At 50.9% G+C, this 21,824-nt stretch overlaps 1 protein-coding gene across 3 annotated transcripts; it reads left to right on the top strand.

Moving 5' to 3' along the window:
• The first annotated feature begins 329 nt into the window (after positions 1–329).
• ITGA10 (integrin subunit alpha 10) lies at positions 330–18,474 on the top strand. 3 transcript variants are annotated; one of them, XM_062192138.1, is made up of 30 exons: positions 330–552; positions 1,970–2,081; positions 2,281–2,390; positions 2,622–2,713; positions 2,939–3,053; positions 3,713–3,840; positions 4,020–4,168; positions 4,790–4,940; positions 5,827–5,992; positions 6,165–6,238; positions 6,503–6,647; positions 6,879–7,027; positions 7,258–7,401; positions 7,543–7,746; positions 8,014–8,144; positions 8,810–8,976; positions 9,072–9,214; positions 9,967–10,080; positions 10,292–10,377; positions 10,553–10,694; positions 10,862–10,954; positions 11,089–11,165; positions 11,296–11,385; positions 11,783–11,867; positions 12,043–12,156; positions 12,389–12,469; positions 12,599–12,712; positions 13,855–13,950; positions 16,439–16,552; positions 16,851–18,474. In XM_062192138.1, exons 1-30 carry the CDS (start codon positions 501–503, stop codon positions 16,920–16,922), a joined length of 3,510 nt encoding a protein of 1,169 aa, XP_062048122.1. In that variant the 5' UTR covers positions 330–500; the 3' UTR covers positions 16,923–18,474. The 3 variants fall into 3 exon arrangements, with proteins under 3 accessions (XP_062048122.1, XP_062048121.1, XP_062048124.1); XM_062192137.1 differs by lacking the exon at positions 330–552 and having other exon boundaries at positions 1,877–2,081; XM_062192140.1 differs by lacking the exons at positions 330–552; positions 2,281–2,390; positions 2,622–2,713; positions 2,939–3,053 and having other exon boundaries at positions 1,877–2,081.
• The last annotated feature ends 3,350 nt before the right edge of the window (positions 18,475–21,824 follow it).

Below are 21,824 nucleotides of genomic sequence, written 5' to 3'. Positions count from 1 at the left end.
CATGGAGTGGGGCTGATGAGGCTTGGTCTGGGGGCTATGTCTTCATATGTTGGGACGCCCCTGGGTGGATGGGGAAATGATACACTTTCGTCAGCTCTTTCGTTTTCCTTATCCCAGGTTGGAATAAATAAGGTTAGGGAGTGAAAAAGAGTATCTTCCACTCCTACTCTCTGTTTGAAGCCTGAGAAAAGTATTACTGACCTAGCAAAAGTAGAGGATAGAAAACAAGTAGGAGGTATTTTCAAAATTATGTTCTCCTTGGATATTCAAATGAGGCCTCCAGGGGGCAGCATCAAGGCAGAGAAACGGACTAAGAAAGCTAAGTCCTCTCCTTGGTCTGGGGCTCCCCACAGTTCCCCACCATCACTCCTCCCATTCCTTCCAATTTTATTTTTAGCTGCCAATGGGAGGGGGCAGGATGAGAGGGAAAGTAAAGAAAACAGAAAAGGAGAGGGACAGAGGCACAGAGGACTTCACGTACGGACAGAGAACGGCCAGGCATGGAGCTCGTCCTCTTCCCTCACCTGTTCTTGCCCCTGATGTTCCTGGCAGGTGAGGGAGGTTAACTTCGTTTCTGGTGGGGAAGGGAGATTTGGGACTGGGACCATTAGGGTTACAGTTCTTTAGGAGTTGGGGTAAGAGGTTAATACTGATTCTACATATTGTGTGTGTGTGCACGTGTGTGCCTGCTTAACATCCTTATAAATGACAACTTCACTACCACGACCAGCAGGGACTAAAGCTGCCTAGGGCCTGGCATTAGATCTGCATTTAATTTTCTGAAACCTTTGTCTGAAGCCCTATAGGAGTGAAGAGGCAGAAAAGACACACCATGTGACCTTTCACGTGGCAAGCCTGAGTCCTATTTTCTTCCTTCCCTCTGTTTCTTTCTACTGTTGGTGGTCCCTGAGGCCTGACTACGTGGTCAGAACTCTAGGTATATCTAACCTGTGAGACACAGTTTCTGATCAGGTGGCCCTGCTAGTTTCCTGAATGCAAAAAGGTTCACATAGAAAACACCGTTCTGAAAATGAGCATGGTTTGGCATAGACTATACCCTTAGCAGTGGTGGGTGTGTGTTGGGGGTTGTAGCCTGAGAGGGAGTTGCTTGAAAATAAGGAGCAAGACACCATGGTGAAAGAACCATGGGAGGGGCAAGAGGCCTGGAATTTTTCCTTTCCAGTGCTCTGTAATCTTCGTTTCCGAAAATACACAGCTCTGATTTAAAGGAATTGGGGTCAGGAGGGAAGAATCAACCAGAACATGATTGTGGGCCTTGATTATGGGCTGAAGGTTGAAACCATGGAGGTAGGCAGAAGACAGGAGGGTGAACGAGTTAAAAGGAGGTGGGTTGTGGGAAACTCCGGGGTGATGGGACCCTCGGCAAGGATGGATGGCAAACTGTGTGTGAGCAGGCGGGTGGCCCCACCCAGTTAATTACCACTGAGGTTTCCAGGGCTGGCATCAACCAGGGACCTAGACATTAGAGAGAGTGAGAGTGTGGCAGGAACCCTGGGAATCAAGGGGAGAGAGCCAGCCACTCGGTGCTCCTTTACCTCCTCTCCTCCCTGTTGTGCTGTGAAGGGTTGTTCTGGGACCGCAGGAAGGCATGCTGCCGTCCTGGACCCTCACACATTGAGGAGGAGGATGCGTAGGAGGAATGAGGCAGCAAAGCGCAACTTGACTTTTCCAGACATGTCTGCGAATGAGATTTCAGGAGAGGGAATAGAAATACAGCTGTGCATCGGCGTGGCAGAGGGCCACCAGACCCAAACACGGGAAAGGGATCATCTGAGTTCATGACGTTGACAAAGGCCAGGAGAGCTGACCCGTAAGAAGCAGACAGAAAGACTGAGATTATTAAGACATTCTCTCCTGACTCCTCTCTGGCTGTGCGTCTCTGATCATTCATTGACTCTCAACATCTCATGCTAACCCTATGATCCTGCATCACCACTCCCACCCCCAGGGCTCTGCTTCTCCTTTAACCTGGACGTGCATCACCCACGCATGTTCCCAGGGCCACCAGAGGCTGAATTTGGATACAGCGTTTTACAACATGTTGGGGGTGGACGGCGATGGTGAGGAAGAAATGAGAAGACCATGGGAATGGGACTGTGGTTGTGCTGATGAAGGGGAGGCAAGATGCATGGGATTCTACGCTAATCTGGTCTTTTGAATGTGGCTGGGGCTCTAAACTTGCCAGTTCCATGTGCTTCTCCTCTGATCTGTGTCAAGGGTCATGCCCACCCCATGCTTATGGTCATATCCTCTTCCTAGGATGCTGGTGGGTGCCCCCTGGGATGGGCCTTCGGGAGATCGGAGGGGGGATGTTTATCGCTGTCCCATTGGAGGGTTCCACAGTGCTCCATGTGCCAAGAGCCACTTGGGTAAGAGGATGCCTGATGCTTCCCCTCCTAACCCCTGACCTTGATCCCTTAGTAGCTTTGGCCACTAATACATCTGTTTCTTCACCCTTCTGACTCACACGCCACATCCTCAACTTGATGCAAACCCCTTCTAATTCTCTTCCAAAATCACCCCGAACTCAAGCACAACCAGTGACCCATGCTCTTCCTCCACCCCTACCCCACCCCGAACCCCTCCACAACCCCAACCAGGTGAACATCAACTGGGAAATTCATCTCGCCCTGCTGTGAACATGCACCTGGGGATGTCTCTGCTGGAGACAGATGGCGACGGGGGATTTATGGTGAGCTAAGGAAAGGGTGGTCACGGGGTCTCGGAAGGTTGGTGGTAGAGAACGGTGTGGTAAGGGAAGCTGGTGTATGTGGAGAGATCAAGGAGGTAAAATCGCTAGAAAGCAAGGTCAGACATCTCAGGAAGTGGTCTCAAAGTCTTGCACTGGGAACTTATTCCGAGGGTACCTTCTCAAACCTGGAAATAACGATGTCCCCCCACCCCACCCCATCCCCAGGCCTGTGCCCCTCTCTGGTCTCGTGCTTGCGGCAGCTCTGTCTTCAGCTCTGGGATCTGTGCCCGTGTGGATGCTTCATTTCGGCCTCAGGGAAGCCTGGCACCCACTGCCCAACGTGAGCCAGAAGAAGGGCCTGAGGACTCAGTTCCTAGAAGGGGGTGCTGGGTGGGGAGAAGCTGGGGCAGAAGGGTTATGTGCCTAGCAGAGGGCCTGCACGGCTGTCCTCCTTGCTACCAAATGTGCCTGCAAAAGCTCCATGTTTCCGAATAGACTAGAATCCAACTTCCTACCAAGGCATCACGACTCTATGATCTGATCCGGCCAACTTCAAAAACAACTTCGCCCTTCACACACTCTGTACCTTGGCCATGAGCATTCACCTCATGGTTCTGCTATGTGTCATCTATTTTCATACCTCCATCTCCTTTTGTCTGAAATGCTCTCTACCCAAACGCCTTTCTTTATATTCCCCTCTCTTCAAATATCTTCAGTCTTCAGTATCTTCTCGGTTGCTACCTCCTCTTCTAACCCACCATCAGAACCGCCCCGTTCATTCTCCCATAGCACAGAGTGGTGCTATGTTTCCACCTAGCACTTCCTTATTTCTTCTTTGTTGTTTGGTGAATTGTATATATGCCTACATCCTCTTTCATTCACTTCTACACTTACTCAGGGCCTGGCACAGTTCCTTCCTTGCATGTAAGAAGTGCCTAATAAATGTTTGGATTGAATATGCTCACCTCTTCCCTTGCTGACCAAATGTCCTCCTCCTAGGCTGCCCTACATACATGGATGTTGTCATTGTCTTGGATGGCTCCAACAGCATCTATCCCTGGTCTGAAGTTCAGACCTTCCTGCGAAGGCTGGTAGGGAGACTGTTTATTGATCCAGAGCAGATACAGGTAAGAGAAAAAATATATGGTTGGCCTTGGCAGGAGAGAGATGGGAAGAGAGGGGCTAAGTGTAGAGTGTGTCTTCGGTGGTATCCTGCTCGTCATCTCCGATCTCTCGCACACTTTCTTCCCCCTTTCCTCCCCTCCCTCCTGCTCACATTCCATTTGATTGCACACTTGATTGTCAGGTGGGACTGGTACAATATGGGGAGAGTGCTGTACATGAGTGGTCCCTGGGAGATTTCCGAACCAAGGAAGAAGTGGTGAGAGCAGCAAGGAACCTCAGTCGGCGGGAGGGGCGAGAAACGAAGACTGCCCAAGCAATAATGGTGGCCTGGTGAGGCATTGTGCAGGGGGGCATGGGAGGCAAGGGTGCGGAACGCTCAGAAGGGGCGGGTTTGGGGTGCAGTGTATACATCCCAGGATGGCTTACATGCTTATTTTTCTATGTAAACTAACGGTGCACGAAGCAAATCAGCTGTCATTGTACTCCCTCCCTTTGGTTTCTACCAAGTATCTATGCCTGCGTCTTTCCATGCTTCTGCTTTGTTTCTCTCTGCAGACAGAACTCTCTCTGTCCATCCTTCCACAATGGCCTTGACCCTGACCCTCAGGTTCTCCTGGCCTATTTTCCAAATATGATTCAAAACTTATCTCTGGGAAGACTCTTCTGACCTGACCGTTCTCCCCTCTTCTACATTTATTCTCTTAAGATGTGTTCTCTCAAGTGCAATGTTTATTGAATGAACCTGTGAATGAGTGAAGTCTGTAGTCATGTGGTACTCTGTGCATTCTGCCTCTTACTCTGTGTCAGACTCCGATTTAGACACCGTCAGGAAGCAGCCTAAAAAGGCAAGAAGCCTGTCCCGGGGCACTGCTGACAGCATTAAATCCTGTGTGTGTGTGTATGTGTGTGTGTGCGCGCGTGTGATCCTACCCCACTCCTCTCTCTCCCCAGCACAGAAGGGTTCAGCCAGAGCCGTGGAGGCCGACCAGAGGCTGCCAGGCTCCTGGTGGTGGTCACTGATGGAGAATCGCATGATGGGGAGGAGCTTCCCGCAGCGCTAAAGGCCTGTGAGGCTGGAAGGGTGACTCGCTATGGGATTGCGGTGAGAATTAACTCTGCGTCTGGAAGAAATAGGGGAGGGAGGAGCGCTTTTGTTGTTGTTGAGATTTATTTATTTATTTATTTATTTATTTATTTATTTATTATTTGAAAGGCAGAGTGACAGAGAGAGACAGAGAGATTGTCCATTTACTCGTTCACCCCCCAAATGCCTACAACAACCAGAGCTGGGCCAGGCTATAACCAGGAGCCCAGAACTCCATCTGGGTCTCCCCACATGGGTGACAGGAACGTAAATACTTGGACCATCACATGATGCCCCCAAGGTGCATTAGCAGGAATACTGGATTGGAAGTGCTCAGTAGCTGGGACTCAAATTAACACTCCTGGGGCCGGCGCCATGGCTCACTTGGTTAATCCACCGGCTGCAGTGCCAGCATCCCATATGGGCGCTGGGTTCTAGTTCTGGTTGCTCCTCTTCCAGTCTGGCTCTCTGCTGTGGCCCAGGAGGGCAGTGGAGGATGGCCCAGGTGCTTGGGCTCCTGCACCCACATGGGAGACCAGGAGGAAGCACCTGGCTCCTGGCTTCTGATTGGCACAGCTCCAGCCTTAGTGGCCACTTGGGGGGGTGAACCAATGGAAGGAAGACCTTTTTCTCTGTCTCTCTCTCTCTCACTGTCTCACTCTGCCTGTCAAATAAAAAAAAAAAAGCCATCCCAAGTGGTGGCTTAACCTGCTGCATCACGGTGCCCCCACCCCCACCCCGAGGAGTGACTTTGAAGAAAAGTGACTTGAGGAAAAGTTCTGGATGTTTTTTTGTAAACGTCAGCTGTATTTCCCTTCCTTCACCTTGGCGGGCTGCTTTGTGAATCAGCCCTAACACTTCACTCACTCAGCCAACAGACTCTGTCTCGGTCTCCTGACCTCAGGTCCTGGGCCACTATCTCCGGAGGCAGCGAGACCCCAGCTCGTTCCTGAAGGAAATCAGAGCTATTGCCAGTGATCCTGATGAGCGATTCTTCTTCAACGTCACGGATGAGGCTGCACTGACTGACATTGTGGATGCGCTAGGAGACCGGATTTTTGGCCTTGAGGGTAATGCTTACCCTGGAGAAATGGAGGACAGGCTTGGGGGTGGGAGTGGGAGAGGGGCGGGGGGAACAAGGGGACACAGTCTGGAGTCTCAGTGGGATTCTAGAGGGAGTTAATTAAGGCCAAGGGGAGAGGATCTTCCCCTGACCTGGCCTCGATATTTTCTCATGTCAAGGGTCCCACGGAGAAAATGAAAGCTCCTTTGGGTTGGAAATGTCTCAGATCGGTTTCTCCACTCATCGCCTAAAGGTTGGACAGACCCTTGACCCTTTCAAAGACCTCTCCCAACCTCTGACCCCTCCTAACCCCTCCCAACCTCTGACCCCTCCCAACCTCTGACCCCCATGACCCCTCATGGACAGCTTGAACCCCAATGTCCCTCCACATTCCTCCTCTAAGCAGCTTCTGCCCTGGCTTTCCCGAAACTTTCCATGGGATCCTCTCACTCTCGGAGGGATTTTTCTCCTTATTTCCTTTGTTTTCTCAGTGACCGCCTTGGGTTGTGCTCCACAGGATGGGATTCTCTTTGGGATGGTGGGAGCCTATGACTGGGGGGGCTCAGTGCTATGGCTTGAAGAAGGTCACCGCCTTTTCCCACCACGAACGGCCCTGGAAGATGAGTTCCCCCCAGCACTACAGAACCATGCTGCCTATCTAGGTGAGTGGTAAAGCACCAGGGGAACAGGAGGAGGAAGTGGAGGAAGTGCTTCTGGGGCAGGGGTGTGTGTGAGGTACTCCCTCTTAACTCTTACCACTCCATCCCCCCGTCCCCATACCCCCCCCCCCCCCCGCCATCCCACCCCAGACCTCCTCCTAGGCCTTTAGGGACTCCCACAACTCTCACTCCAGCTTGTTTCTCTTTTCCCTCTGATGCTTTGTCCACTTGTAGGTTACTCTGTTTCCTCCATGCTTTTGCGGGGTGGACGTCGCCTCTTTCTCTCAGGGGCTCCGCGGTTTAGGCATCGAGGAAAAGTCATCGCCTTCCAGTTTAAGAAAGATGGGTCTGTGAGGGTCGCCCAGAGCCTCCAAGGGGAGCAGGTAGTGCACCCGAAGAAAGGTGGGACCCTTGACCCCCCAGGGACCTCCAGGTTGTGGGGGAAGAGTGTGAAGGGGCAAGAGGCAGGCCTGAAAAGTCTGTTAAATTCTGGTTGGCAGAATCTTTCAGGATGTAGGGAGCAGATTGGCAGGGTGGTGAGTGCTTCCCACTAGTCCACCTGTCCACAATCACTTTCTTTTCTCTGGGGTACTCACCACCCACCACTCCCCAGATTGGCTCATACTTTGGCAGTGAGCTCTGCCCGTTGGATACCGATAGGGATGGAACAACTGATGTCTTGCTTGTGGCTGCCCCCATGTTCCTGGGACCCCAGAACAAGGAGACAGGACGTGTGTATGTGTATCGGGTGGGCCAGGTGAGAGACTTGTTGGGACCCCTAGGACTTGGGGTGAGGAGGGTGGAGGGAGGGAAGAAGAGAAGATACATACAATGGAGAGCTTGCTGAGAGGTTGGTGCTACAGATTAGTGTCTTCTATCTTCTCCTTACATTCACCAGCAGTCCTTGTTGAATCTCCAAGGAACACTTCAGCCTGAGCCCCCCCAGGATGCTCGATTTGGCTTTGCAATGGGTGCTCTTCCTGATCTGAACCAAGATGGCTTTGCTGATGTGGCTGTGGGGGCACCCCTGGAGGATGGGCACCAGGGAGCACTGTACCTGTATCATGGAACCCAGGGTGGGCTCAGGCCCCATCCTGCCCAGGTCAGCAGTGCCCAAATGTCCCTACCAAATGGTGATAGGAAGGGAGGTGTGCTCCTTGCTTATTAACAGTCTCCTTGGCTTGAGACCCAAGTTGAGCAAGTACTTTTATCTGTACGCAACAAAAGCAAGGCTGGATTAGGGACTCATGGACATGGGCAAGTGCCTCTGATTCCCATGCCTGATGGGAGATTAGAAAGAGCCAGATGAGAATGCTGTGGAACCTAGCCTGTAAGTCCCTTGCCTCAGTCTTCCCTCTCTCCCCTTCAGCGAATCGCTGCTGCCTCCATGCCACAGGCCCTCAGCTACTTTGGCCGAAGTGTGGATGGCCGGCTAGATCTGGATGGAGACGATTTGGTAGATGTGGCTGTGGGTGCCCAGGGTGCAGCCATCCTGCTCAGGTGAGGAGTCCCAGCTCAGGTATTAAGGGACACCATAGGCTAACTATTAAGAGCAAGGGCTTGGGAGTCACAGATGAAGAGTTGAATTTCTGTCCTACAAAACTGTACCTCCATTCCTAGTTTAAAAATGGGAACAATAATAGGACCTGGGAGTGGGTATTGTGGCACAGCGGGTCAAAGCACCACTTAGGATGCCCACTGTGCATATCAGAGTTCCTGGGTTTGAGGCCTACCTCTGCTTCCAGTCCAGCTTCCTGCTATGTGCAGCCCTGGGAGGCAGCAGGTGGTGGCTCAAGTTCTTTCTCACTGCCACCGGCATGGGAGACCCAGATGGAGTTCCTGACTCCTGGCTTCTGCTTGGCCCAGCCCCAGTTGTTGTTCCATCCAGCAGATGAAAGATCTCTCTTTGCCGCTCTGCCTTTCAAATACATAAAAATAAACAATTTTTTTAAAAAAAAGATAATAGTACCTACCTTATAGGTTAATTTTGAGGATTAAGTGAGATAATTCCCATAAACATTTAACACAGTGCCCAGCACGAGGTAAATACTTTTTTACAGCAAATCTATTATCTCACTTCCGTCAGACACCCAGGCCTTCTCTCCTTTGACAACATAGGGGGTGCACTCGGCACTACTAGAACTTCTTTCCCACCGTGTACCCAGCTCCCGGCCCATCGTTCACCTGGCCCCATCGCTGGATGTGACCCCCCCAGCCATCAGCGTGGTTCATAAGGGCTGTAAGCGGCGAGGCCAGCAGGCCGCCTGCTTGAGCGCCGCCCTCTGCTTCCGCGTCACCTCCCGCACTCCTGGCCGCTGGGATCGCCGGTTCTGTGAGTGACTCGAGTACCTTCCAGGCGGCTCCCGTCCCGCTGCCTGCCCTGGTCTCTGCACCCCTCTCTACCTTCTTTCTTGCCTCCTCCACTAGACACACGGTTCACAGCATCACTGGATGAGTGGACGTCAGGGGCACGCGCAGCCTTTGATGGCTCGGGCCAGAGGCTGCCCCCGCGGCGGCTGCGGCTCAGTGTGGGGAATGTCACTTGTGAGCAGCTGCACTTCCACGTACTGGTGAGGAGAGGGCCTGAGAAGGAGGAGAAGGCCGGGTTGGAGGGGTTTCGGGTGGATCAGCAAGGAAGCCAAAGCTGTGAAAGGGAGACAAGTCCGACTTTGGAGGCAGGCCAACATGGCTTTGAATCCTAGCCCTGCCATTTGCCATCCATAAACTCTGGGGAGTCATTTAACCTCCAGACCTCAGTTTCCCTGCCTGTAAAGGGGTGACGATAATAACTATATCATGGCCAATATCCCTGCCCACTCACCCCCAAGGCAGGGGCTACCCTCCCACCTCTGCCGCCACTTTGTCATCCTTCCCCGGTACATGCAGCTGATGGCCACCGAGTATCTGGACAGCTACTAGCGGGTGCAGCTCACAGCCCTACTGTTGCAAGAAAGTCCAGCAGCCCTGCAGGCCCAGCAGCCACGATGTGGCCATGCAGGTGAACCTGTGCTGCACCACCTCGGTGCGGTGCTCGCTGGGGCAGTGTATGCTGCTGCTCAGGGCAGGCAACCCGGAGCCCCCAGTTTCCCCACAGCCTGCCTGCTGGGTGCCCAAGCCGCAAGGCTCCTCCCCTAAAAAAGCAAAACTATATCATAAGATTCTTAAAATCAGAATTAAATTTAATAGTATTGATAAAACCCTAGAACCATGCTCAGCACTCAGAAAGTTCTCCAAAAAGACTATGTCAATTATATTCTGCCAGGGGCCTGGGTTCTATCCCTCGCCTTGGCTCCTCATGATCCTGGAATCTGGTGCCCCTCAGGATACATCAGATTATCTCCGGCCAGTGGCCTTGACTGTGACCTTTGCCTTGGACAACACCACAAAACCTGGGCCCGTGCTGGATGAAGGTTCACCCACGTCTATACGAAAGCTGGTCAGCAGTGCCAAGCCCTGCCCTGCCCTGCCCCGGGCCCCAGTACCACCCTCCCAGTGGCTTGCAGAGAAAGGGGAGGGGGGAGACTGAGGTGCCAGTGAAATCTCACCCGGACGCCTGTCGTCCAAGTGGTCCCGCTAGTTATTTCTCCCAATTCTGTTTTTCTCGGCTTGCCTTCTTCTCAGCCCTCAGCCCGTCTTCTCTCCTCCAGGTCCCCTTCTCAAAGGATTGTGGTCCTGACAATGAATGTGTCACAGACCTGGTGCTCCGAGCTAATATGGACATCAGGGGCTCCAGGTCGGCTGGACGTGAACTGGGCAAGCAGGGTGACTTGAGACAGACTGGAAGGGACTTGAAGGGAGCTTGGGGGGTTGGAGGGTGGGGGAGGCTGTTCCTTCTCCAAGATAACAGAAGTGAGACTTTCAGCACCTCTCCTAAGTCCTGGTCTCTTCCCTTTATCCACCATTCCCAGAAAGGCCCCGTTTGTGGTTCGAGGTGGCCGGCGGAAAGTGGTGGTGTCAGCCGCTCTGGAGAACAGAAAGGAAAATGCCTACAACACTAGCCTGAGCCTCAGCTTCTCTAGAAACCTCCACCTGACCAGTCTCACTCCTCAGGTGCCCTTGGGGGTAGGGCTGGGAGGTGGAGAGAGAGGAGGAGGAAGAAGGCGGGGTCTTGGCGTTGGCTGTGAAGTGGTCTGGGAAAGGCCCAGGGTTAGAGAGTGTGGGTATGAGAGCAGTTGCAGCCCTGGCTCCAGTCCCCACCCCCATTTCTCTGCCCTCAGAGGGACAGCCCAGTAAAGATGGAGTGCACAGCCCCTTCCACTCACGCCCGGCTCTGCAGCGTGGGACATCCTGTCTTCCAGGCTCGAGCCAAAGTGAGTTGGGGCCCCGAGGAGAAAGGGGCTCTAGCAGAGTGAGGGCTGGGACCCTGGGAGTTCAGCAGGGGAGGCACACAAGGCACCTGTTCCTCTGGAGTCGTTCTGTGTTACCGCATGTTCTCTGTCCCCAGGTCACCTTTCTGCTAGAGTTTGAGTTTAGCTGCTTCTCCCTCCTGAGCCAGGTCATCGTGAGGCTGGCTGCCACCAGGTGTTCCTCCACACCCTCTCCTGTTGGGTCCTGATGGGGAGTGGGGGACGGACAGCATTGCCTCCTTTATTAACAGAGAAGGGTATCTAAGGAGGGGTTGGGATGGACGCCTCTCCCCCTGACCCTACAGTGATAGCCTGGAGACAAATGGGACCCTTCAAGATAATACAGCACAGACCTCAGCCTACGTTCAATACGAGCCTCACCTCCTGTTTTCTAGGTATGGCCTGGCTCCCAGCTGGGACCCCATGCTGACTCCACGCCGTTTATGTTTCTTTTCTGTCTCATTTCATTTAATTCCGTATTTCCAGAAACCCAACCCCTTGGGGCCCTGCAGTCTTTTTGGCCTCGATCCCACTCACACTGAACCTTCTCTCTGAAGCATCTTACTTTCCTGGGCCTTGGGCATTGGAGCTGGGATGAGGGTTTATGGGATGTGGCCCTAAAGTTTACATCAAGTCTATGGCATGTTCCATTTCTGTCTTTTCCATATACCCCCTGTCTTTATCCCCGGGTTGGTCCTGCCTTCCCTGAATGCATGTGTGTGTGTTGATCATGTGCTTCTGCGTCTGTGTCATGGCTATGACCATGTTCTTCCTCATTTGGTGTCCATGCAGTGAATCCACCCTGCACCGCTATGAGGTTCACCCATATGGGACCCTCCCAGTGGGTCCTGGCCCTGAGTTCAAAACCACTCTTAGGGTGAGAAGTTGGAGGGGTCCTGGCATGAGTGTGGGTACTGGGGAGGTGGAGGAGGGGTAGAGCAAGAACCGTTTGGGAAAAGTCTCTTAGATTTCCATAGTATCTATGGTGAAGGGGAACAGATGAGGAAGGGTCTCTGTCTCGCATCTCTTCCCACATCCAGTCTTCCTCTTAGGTTCAGAACCTTGGCTGCTATGTGGTCAGAGGCCTCATCATCTCGGCCCTCCTGCCAGCTGTGGCCCACGGGGGCAATTACTTCCTGTCACTGTCTCAAGTCATCACTAGCAATGTGAGTCTGGGCCAGGAGCCTGCCATCTTGAGCTGGGGGGGTGCACTGAGGCTGGACACAACAGCAGGAACTTACCTGTTGGCCCCTGCTCTCCGGGATCCCTGGGAGGGATCATACATACATGTAGCTCCTTTGAGAGAGGGGGTTATACAGGGAAAAGCTATGAGAGTGTGGGTAGTGTGGCCCTGCTCGGACCTGTCCCAAGGGTCTTTCAGTCTGGATCTTCCTCTAGGCAAGCTGCACAGTGCAGAACCTGACCGAGGCCCCAGGACCCCCTGTGCATCCAGAGGAGCTTCAGCACACAGACAGACTGGTAGGACTCACAAGAGGGGTCCAGAGTGTGACTGCAAGTAGAGGCAGATGCCTTGTGACAGGGGGAGGGGCTGCAGCAGGGGAGGGGAGCCGTTCCACTAAGGGTCCTGATCTGTGTCTCTTCTGCTAGAACGAGAGCAACACCCGGTGTCAGGTGGTGCGGTGCCGCCTTGGGCAGCTGCCAAAGGGGACCGAGGTCTCTGTGGGACTGCTGAGGCTGCTACACAATGAATTTTTCCGGAGGGTAAACCTTTCTTTCCTTCTTTCTTTTTCTTTTTCTTTTTCTTTCTTTCTTTCTTTTTTTTTTTTTTTTTCTATTCTCCCCTTCTGTTCCTCTCTGGAATTTTAGCATAGGTTTTGGAAGTAGACAGACCCATGTGTAAGGTGTAAGTTTTAGTTTTTGCCTCTTTCTAGCTATTTTACCATTTACACATTATTTCATCTGTCTGAGTTCTTCTTTCCGATATTTAAAATAGGAAACGTAATACCTATGTAATACCTATTTCACAGGGTTGTCATAAAGAATAAAAGAATAGTGAGCTGGACATATGTTGAGGGCTCATTAAAAACCACTTATTATTCTTGTATTTCCCTCTATTTGCCATCAATCAATATTTATGGGATACCTAATCAATCACTACTACTTCAAGTGCCTATTATATAAAAAGCTCTCTATTACTCAACATTCAGGAGAATGTAACCAACACTGAACACTGTACCAAACTCATTGCTTAATATATTTTTCTTAAATGAGTGAATAAATAATTGCTACTGTATGCAGGGTTGGAATTGAGGATAATGGGAAATAAGGTTGTATGGTTTAGAGGGGATCAGGTTATGAAAGGCCTCTGAAGCTAAGGAGATGAGATTGAACTTAATAAGATAGGCAGTCAGGATTAAGCATGAGTTCCTGAGCAGAGAAATTAATCTTAATTGTAGTGGCTACCTAGCACTAGGGGTTTATATTGTGCTTTCCCATATACCGCCTACTGAGAATCCCCAGGATACAGGCACACGGTTTAGGGAAGGTGAGTCTGGCAAACCATCCTTCTCTAAGTCTGCTTTGCTCTGTCCATCTTTGGTAGCTTTCCTTTCTTGACCCCAAGGATCTTAGTATAGTGATGAAAGAGAATTAAACACCAGGGTTGGTGGCGGTTGGGAGGAGACGACATCTAAACATCAACAAAAAGGAGGGCTCAAAAATGAAGGACCAGAGGCTCTGTGTCTATTACCTTTCCCCTTTTCCCATTGGTCTGCAACCTCTGCTTCTGATCTTGGGAGCCCTGGAAGTTGTACCTCTCAGCCTCAAATTTGTTCTCAGGGTTCCAAAGAACTATACCTGATGATGGCTCATTTTAAATGACTTTCAATGCACTTACTCCATAGGCCAAGTTCAAGTCCCTGACAGTGGTCAGCACCTTTGAACTGGGAACTGAGGAGGGCAGTGTCCTGCAGCTGACTGAAGCCTCCCGTTGGAGTGAGGTGGGACTGGAGTCAGAGAGCTGTGCAAATCCTCACAGTGGGGATGGGGTGGGGTACCTGCATGCTCTCCACTGGGCAGCAATGCGTGAGTCAAAAATGATGAATCGGGCAGGGGTTGTGGCACAGAGTTGCCCACATCCCATATCAGAAGGCCCAGGTTCAAGTTCCTGCTCCACTCCCAAACCAGCTTCCTTCTTTATGCACCCTGGAAAACAGCAGGTGATGGTTTAAACACTTGGTCCTTGCCAGCCACATGGAAGACCCACAGGGAGTTCCCAGCTCCTGGCTTTGCCCTTGCCCAGATGTAGCTGTTGTGGGCACTGGGAAGCAAACCAGTGGATGAAATCTCTCTCTCTCTCTCTCTCTCTCTCTCTCTGTCTGTCTCTTGCTTTGCCTTTCAAATTAACAAAAATGAATATAACTTTTTAAAAAGTATGATGGGGTGAGCGTTGTAGCACCATGGGTTCTGCCACTTGCTTGAGATGCCCATATCCCCTAGTGTGGTACCTGGGACAGTGTCCCACCTGCATTCCACTGCAGCTCCCTGCTAATGTGCCTGGGAGGCAGCAGGTGATGATTCAAGTACTTGAGTCTCTGCCACCCATGTAGAAGACCTGAGCTGAGTTTCTGGTTCTTGGCTTTGGCCTGGCCCTTCCATGGCTGTTCCTGGCATTTGTGGGGTAAATCAGCAGACAGAAAATCTCTCTTTATCTCTCTTTTTTTCTGTTTCTCTACCTTTCAAATAAATAAAAATTAACTCTTTTAAAGGTTTGTGGAAAAATGGGAATTAAAAGATATATTTATTTTTTAAAATGTGATAAATCAGTACACTTAGGGTTCCACTGCATCCATTCCTCTTTCAGTTTCTTTCCTTTAAAAAAAAAGTATTTAAAAATGTTTATTTATTTACAGTCATATACTTGAAAGGCAGAGTGACACGGAGAGACACAGAGAGAACTTCTGTCCTCTAGTTTCCTCCTCAAATGCCTGCAAAACCAAGGCTGAACCAGGCCAAAGTCAGGAGCCCAGAACTCCATCTGGGTCTCCAACATGGGTGGCAGGTATCCAACTACTTAAACCATCATCTGCTGCCTCCCAGGGTGCGTTATCAGGAAGCTGTTTTAGATGTGGAAGAGCCAGGGGCCAGCATTGTGGTGTGGCAGATGAGGCCTCTACCTGCAACACTGACATCCCATGTAGGCACTGGTTCAAGTCTCAGCTGCTCCACTTCTGATCCAGCTCCCTGCTTGTGGCCTGGGAAAGCAGTGGAGGATGGCCCAAGTACTTGGACAAGCACTCTGATAAGGAATACAGGCATCCGAAGTGACGGCTTAACCCACTGGGCCATATTGCCTGCTCCCCAAAAATATATTTTTATTCTTAATTGACACATAGTAATCATACATATTTATGAGGTACAGTGTGACATTCTGATACATGTTTAAAAGGTGATTATCAGATCAGGATAATTGGCATATCTGTCACCTCAGACCTCTACCATTTATTTGTGTTGGAAACATTCAAAATCCTCTAGACTAGCTATTTTGAAATATTCAATTTCTTTTTAGAAAATAAAGGATTTTTTTTAAAGATTTATTTATTTATTTGAAAGGCAGCACTACAGAGAGAGAGAAGAGACAGAGAGAGATCTTCCGTCTTTCCATCTGCTGGTTTACTCCCCAAGTGGCCACAATGGCTGCAGCTGGACAGGTCAGGAGCCAGGAGCTTCTTCCAGGTTTCCTATGTGGTTGCAGGGGCCCAAGGACTTGGGCCAGCTTCTGCTGCTTTCCCAGGTGCATTAGCAGGGAGCTGGATTGGAAGTGGAGCAGCCAGGACTTGAACTGGCACCCATATGGGATGTTGGCGCTGCAGGAGGTGACTTTACCCACTATGCTACAGTGCCGGCCCCAGGTTTTTTTTTGTTTTTTGTTTTTAAGATGTATTTATGTCAAAGGGAGAGTGACAGAAACAGAGAACTTTCATCCAATGGTTTGCTCCCCAAATGGCTGCAATGTGCAGGGTTGGGCTAGGCCAAAGTTAGGAGCCTGTAACTTCACCTGTGTATCCCACATGGGTGCAGGGGCCCAAGCACCTGGGCCATCCTCTGCTGCCTTCCCAGGTGCATCAGCAGGGATCTGGATCAGTAGTGGAGCAGCCAGGACTCAAACCAGTGTTCATATGAGATGCTGGAGTTACAGGTGGTGGTTTAACCCTCTGTGCCACAATGCCAGCCCTGATGCAATTACTTATCATTAAGCATAGTTATCCTACTGTGCCATGGAGCAGTAAAGGTTATTTTCCCCTATCCAACTGCACACCTGCACCCATTACCATCTCCTCTTCATCTCTTTTTACCCCCCATCCTCCAGTTCCCTTCCTTTGAGTAGGAAGAGGTTATTTATTCTCTTTGGGGGCTGGCTTTGCTGTAATGTGGGGGGAGGCCAGCAGGGTTAAAGGGCACATGTGTGAAACCACCCCCTGCCCCCAGAGCCTGCTGGAGGTGATTCAGACCCGCCCCATCCTCGTCTCCCTGTGGATTCTCATCGGCAGTGTCCTGGGAGGGCTACTCCTGCTTGCTCTCCTTGTCTTCTGCCTGTGGAAGGTAAGCACTGCTTCCGCGGGGAGGCTGCAGCCTGCTGTCCACAAGCTGAGGAATCTTTGATTATAGCAGGGAGAACACGATTTGTGCTGGGCAGCCAAGCAGGCTGGGGGTGTCATACTCCCAGATCTCCCTCACTGTACTCCACAAACATTTGTTGAATTCAACTAAGCCAAATAAAATAAATTTTTATTTATTTTTGGAAGGAGAACAAAAGTGAAGAGGGCAGATAAGTGTGAGGGCTGCTGGCGAGGTCCCCAGTTGGGGCATTTGATGAGGACTCTTTTCTCTGTGTCTACAGCTTGGCTTCTTTGCCCGTAAGAAAATCCCTGAGGAAGAAAAAAGAGAAGTTGGAGCGACAAATGTCGAATAAGGCTCTAGAAGGTTCTTCCTGGCAGCTCCTTCAAGAGACTGGCATCAGAGCAGAGGTTTGGGGGCCCCGATGAGACAAGAAGCAGCCTTTGGACTGTCTCCCCAGACCTGCAGCCTGACGTGACTTTCCAGTCCTGAGGATGCTGCTGGCCAGAGTCCAGGCTTTACCTCGATGCGCAGGGCTGGCACCGACGTGGGCCACGCGCGCGCCCTCTGCTTTCCTCCTCCCAACCATCCTCATTCCACAGCCAACATTGGAGTCTTTGTCCAGGCTCCCTTGCCCCCAGCCGCAGCAGTCAAGAATTTTTTTTTTTTTTTTTTTTTTTTTTTGCCTAAGGTCCCTGATACCTTTCAGGGTCCCTCTTTGCTCTCCCTCAAATTGGGGAAGGACGAGGGTTATCATACCTCCATCCCTCCCACCCCCCCACCTTCCTGCCTGCCCCCTACTCCGCAGGAGAGAGCTGACGTTGGCTTGAACGAAGTAAAGTCAACATCTGCTGCTTTCCTGTGCAGTCTGGTGATTCATAGAGCCGGATGGGGAGAGTCAACAGGAAAAAAGGAGGGAGGAGGAAAAGCCACAAGAGACATTCTGTCCAATTCCAAGGAACAGAGAAGGCTTTAGACAGGCAACTGCCATTCCCCCCCTCCGCTCCCCGAAACCTGAGACTTCGTGGAGCACTGGGCCGCCCTCAGGTGCTGGTGAAACAGAGCTGCCCCCAGGCTTGCTGGGCGTGGGTTTCCCAGCCTGCAGCTTTCCTGGGAGCAAAGCCAGGGCCTCGTGCCCAGTTTTCTGGAGCCAGGCGCCCCTAGGTGGCTAGAGCTGGAATAGCAGCGAAGACTGGGTAGCTGTCGCTGCGTTTCCTCCACTTCTCTCCGGCCTTAACTCCAGCTTGCGTGCTCCTTTGGGGCTTTCTGATAGAAAGCAGAGGAAAGGGAAGGGGTGACTGCTTGATGGCGGGAAACTCCTTCACTTTATCAGCTTTGGGAAGCAGCAGTCCCATGAGATCCAGACAAGTGGGGTCTGCAAGGGGAGGTCTCTGGGGAGCAGGTCTTCACTTGCTCAGCACTGGTTGTGTAGCACAGTCCTAGGAAAATGTTTCTGGGGCCACCATGCTCACATTTCGTCGAGTTTCTCTGGAGGAATCAGTTTGCCAGCCCTTGCGTGATGTTTGGTGAAAATCCCGAAAGGAAATTCTGTCTCTGAACTGCCTCTCGCCACAGCTGCCCTGTGTTTTGGTCCAGGTCAGTCAAGGCCATCGGGTTCTCATAGACAACTAGGTAACTTCTGATTCTTTGTAATCAAGACTTTGGATCCACAGATCAGCTTCTGCTCTCCAGAGTGCCGCCCTGACAGCCATTTGGAGAATGGCCCTTTAGAACTGAGAAGACAGAAGACTGGGCAGTTGTCCAGCGGCCCCAAACCTGTCCTCCCAGGCCGCCCCGGAGACCTGGCTACAATGTTTGTTTTGGCATGTCAGGCCTTCTGCAGCATGGGCATTGTCTCTGTTTCCCAGCAGGGTGGACGGTCTATCAGATGGTCAAAACAAATAAAGTTCAGTGTCAAATAACTTCTGGCTCTCTTTTAGTTCACTAGGATTTAGGTTGCTCAGAATCGAGAGAAGTAGATTCTTGGCTCGCCTGAGATCATATAAGAGTCTCTGGAAGACAAAGTTATGAAATGGTTTTGTTGTTGTTGTTTGAGAGTTAGAGAAACAGAGAAAGATAGCGATCAAGATAGAGAGATAGAGAGAGAGAGACATGGAGATGGAGATAGAGTGAGAGTTCCCATCTGCTGGTTTACTCCCTGAATGCCTGTAACAGCCAGGGCTGAAACTGGGACCCAGGAATGCGATCCAGGCCTCCCATGTGGGTGGCAGAGCCCAGTCACGTAAACCATCAGTACTACTTCCAGGGTCTGCACAGGAAGATGCTAGAGTCAGGAGCTGAAGCGAGGATGAAACCCGGGCACTCTGATGTGGGACACAGGCATCCGAACCTCTAAGCTAAATGCCTGAGGCTATGAAATACTTCAAATGTTTTCTGTGACTCTACCTTTACAGATATGCTTGTCCTTGTGCAATTCACACCTTGTTTTTTTTAGAAAAGATTTCAAAGAGATCTTAGGTCTGCTGGTTTACTCCCCAAGTGGATGCAATGGCCAGGTCTCCCATGTGGATGGCAGGAGCCCAAGCACTTGGGCCTTCTGCTGCTTTTCCAGGTACATTAGCAAGGAGCTGGATCTAAAGTGGAGTAGCCGGGACTTGAACCTCCACTCATATGAAATGCTGGCATATGGCCGGCGCCGTGGCTTAACATGCTAATCCTCCACTTGCGGCGCCAGCACACCGGGTTCTAGTCCCGGTCGGGGCGCCGGATTCTACCCCGGTTGCCCCTCTTCCAGGCCAGCTCTCTGCTATGGCCCGGGAAGGCAGTGGAGGATGGCCCAAGTGCTTGGGCCCTGCACCCGCATGGGAGACCAGGAGAAGCACCTGGCTCCTGGCTTCGGATCAGCGAGATGAGCCGGCCGCAGCGGCCATTGGAGGGTGAACCAATGGCAAAAAGGAAGACCTTTCTCTCTGTCTCTCTCTCACTATCCATTCTGCCTGTCAAAAAATAAATTAAAAAAAAAAATTTGAAATGCTGGCATTGCAAGCTGTGGCTTAACTCACTGTGCCACAACGCTGGTCCCAATTCTCACCTTTGTGACTACAGAGTGTAAAGTATATAGATTTGGGGAGCCGATAGACAGCAACCCATAACTTCCCTGAGGCGCAGGTGAAAATATACCACCATCCAGTAGCTAATAATGAAGACAGATTTGGGCTTAAATCAGGCTGTATACCACTTAACAAGTATGTGATCTTGGACAGATTTAACTTCTCTAAGTCTTGGCTTTTTCATCTTTAAACCTATTAGGGCTTGGGGGACTAAATGAGACTAGCCAAGGAAAATAAGCATTTAGTAAATGCTCACCAAATGGTAAATATTATTATAGAAATATTTTGCTATAAAATGATTTCCCATGTGCTGTGAGGATTCAGTGAGAAGGCATATTGAAGCAGCAGTGGTGTTCCTGTTTTGGTGACCCATCTCCTAGACCCTGAAGCTTTGTTTCTTAATATGCTATTTATTGTCTCTTTCCACCAGATCTTATCCTATGCCTCATCCACTTTTAAATAAGTTCTTGAACCCTCTAAGAGGATAATTTGCTGATCAAAGTTCTAATGATGGAAATCAAACCTGATGTCTTTACATACCCAGGGTTCCTCTAGCATCCCCAAGGAAGCTGTGCGCTTAAGCCACAGTAATGCAGGGGCCACATCTCTGTTGCCTAACAGAATAGTGGCCTGTCTGGCCTTCTAGGCAGGGACACCATTCTGTGTCATGCTGGGGAGTTGTTCTGTGGCAGGCAAGGGCCCGTGGTAGCCCTCGGCGTCCTTCACACAGGCTATAACTCGGTGAGCCTTTATGGAGCGCATTGTTTTTGCGACTGAGCTGAGGCCATACTTAGGTTAACACACTTCCCTAACCAATTTACTCCCAGGCAGCCCCCAAATGGAGGGGGACTTAACTGAGGACTGGTTCATCCAAGCCTCCCGCCCCCACTTCCCCTTCCTTGCTTCCTTTCTCAGACATGAAGCACCTAATACAAGTCCTACCATTAAAGAGCCCAGTCTAGTAGTGGAAACAGACATGTAAACAGTGGCAAACACACAGAGCGATTGCTGTGCATCCCTAACTACTAGGAGTGTGTCACACACGAGGGATACACTTTGTTGGGCAGAGCTGTAGGGAAAACTACAGAAAAAAACAAAAATTTGCCCTGGGGGCCCTCCAAATGTGAGAGGAAGCATTCCAGCGAGGATTAATCACCAACTGCATAGGGAATTCGGGATGAGCCTGAGAAAGCAGACAGGCTCCAGCTCCTCTTTAAGGAGGTTTTGGGCCTGGAAACTCATTAAGAACTTTGGACTTTATCCTGTAGATTTGCATATACATTCTAGTGGGCTCTTCAGGAAGAGAAAGGACAGATGGAAAGCCCAGGTGGCTGTGACTGTCGGCAGTTCAAGCAAGAATGACTGAGGGGGCTGGGGCTGTGGCATGGCAGGTAAAGCCGCCGCCTGCAGTGCCGGCATCCCAAACGGGTGGCTGCTCCATTTCCGATCCAGCTCTGCTATGGCCTGGGAAAGCAGCAGATGGCCCAAATCCTTGAGCCCCTGAACCTGCGTGGGAGACCTGGAAGAAGCTCCTGGCCATTGTGGCCATCTGGGGAGTGAATCAACAAATGGAAGACCTCTCTCTTTCTCTCTCTCTGCCTTTCCTTTTCTCTCTGTGTAACTCTTTCAAATAAATAAATATTTTTTTAAAAATGAGAATTTGAGTTTACAGAATACTGGAGCTAGGAATGAGGGGGTGTTGTTTTACTGAGATATATATATATATATATATATATATATATATATTTAAAGATTTGTTTGAAAGGCAGAGTTACAGAAGCAGAGCCAGAGAGAGAATCTGCTGTATCACTCCCCAAATGGCCACAATGCCCAGAGCTGAGCTGAGCTGAAGGAAGGAGCCAGGAGCTTTTTCCAGGTCTCCTACACGGGTGGGTGCGGGGGCCCAAGGACTTGGGCCATCTTCTACTGCTTTCCCAGGCCATAGCAGAGAACTGGATCGGAAGTGGAACAGCCGGGACTCGAACCCGTGTCCATAAGGGATGCCGGCACTGCAGGCGACCGCTTCACCCTCTACGTCACAGCGCTGACCCCTCTCTCCCACCCAGGGGGGAAATCTTAAAAATTCTCACGTCCCCCTCCCCGTTGCCCTTTTCTAACTCAGCGATGTGTCAAGAAGTGTAAAAGTCGATCTCCTTTCTCAGGTTTTGTGCCCGGTTGCCGCTCTG

The sequence above is a fragment of the Lepus europaeus genome, chromosome 5 (genome assembly GCF_033115175.1).
Source record: "Lepus europaeus isolate LE1 chromosome 5, mLepTim1.pri, whole genome shotgun sequence".
Classification (NCBI taxonomy): domain Eukaryota; kingdom Metazoa; phylum Chordata; class Mammalia; order Lagomorpha; family Leporidae; genus Lepus; species Lepus europaeus.
The sequence above is the reverse complement of the archived record's forward strand: the minus strand, read 5'-3'. Positions and strand labels throughout refer to the sequence as shown.

What these genes read in the sequence shown, in the direction of transcription:
- ITGA10 (XM_062192138.1), top strand. Translation starts at nt 501, where the DNA reads ATGGAGCTCGTCCTCTTCCCTCACCTGTTCTTGCCCCTGATGTTCCTG. An exon ending in CCGCTGGGATCGCCGGTTCT is followed by an intron (nt 8,977 to 9,071) that starts GTGAGTGACTCG and finishes CTCCTCCACTAG; the next exon opens with ACACACGGTTCACAGCATCA. An exon ending in TTGTCTTCTGCCTGTGGAAG is followed by an intron (nt 16,553 to 16,850) that starts GTAAGCACTGCT and finishes CTGTGTCTACAG; the next exon opens with CTTGGCTTCTTTGCCCGTAA.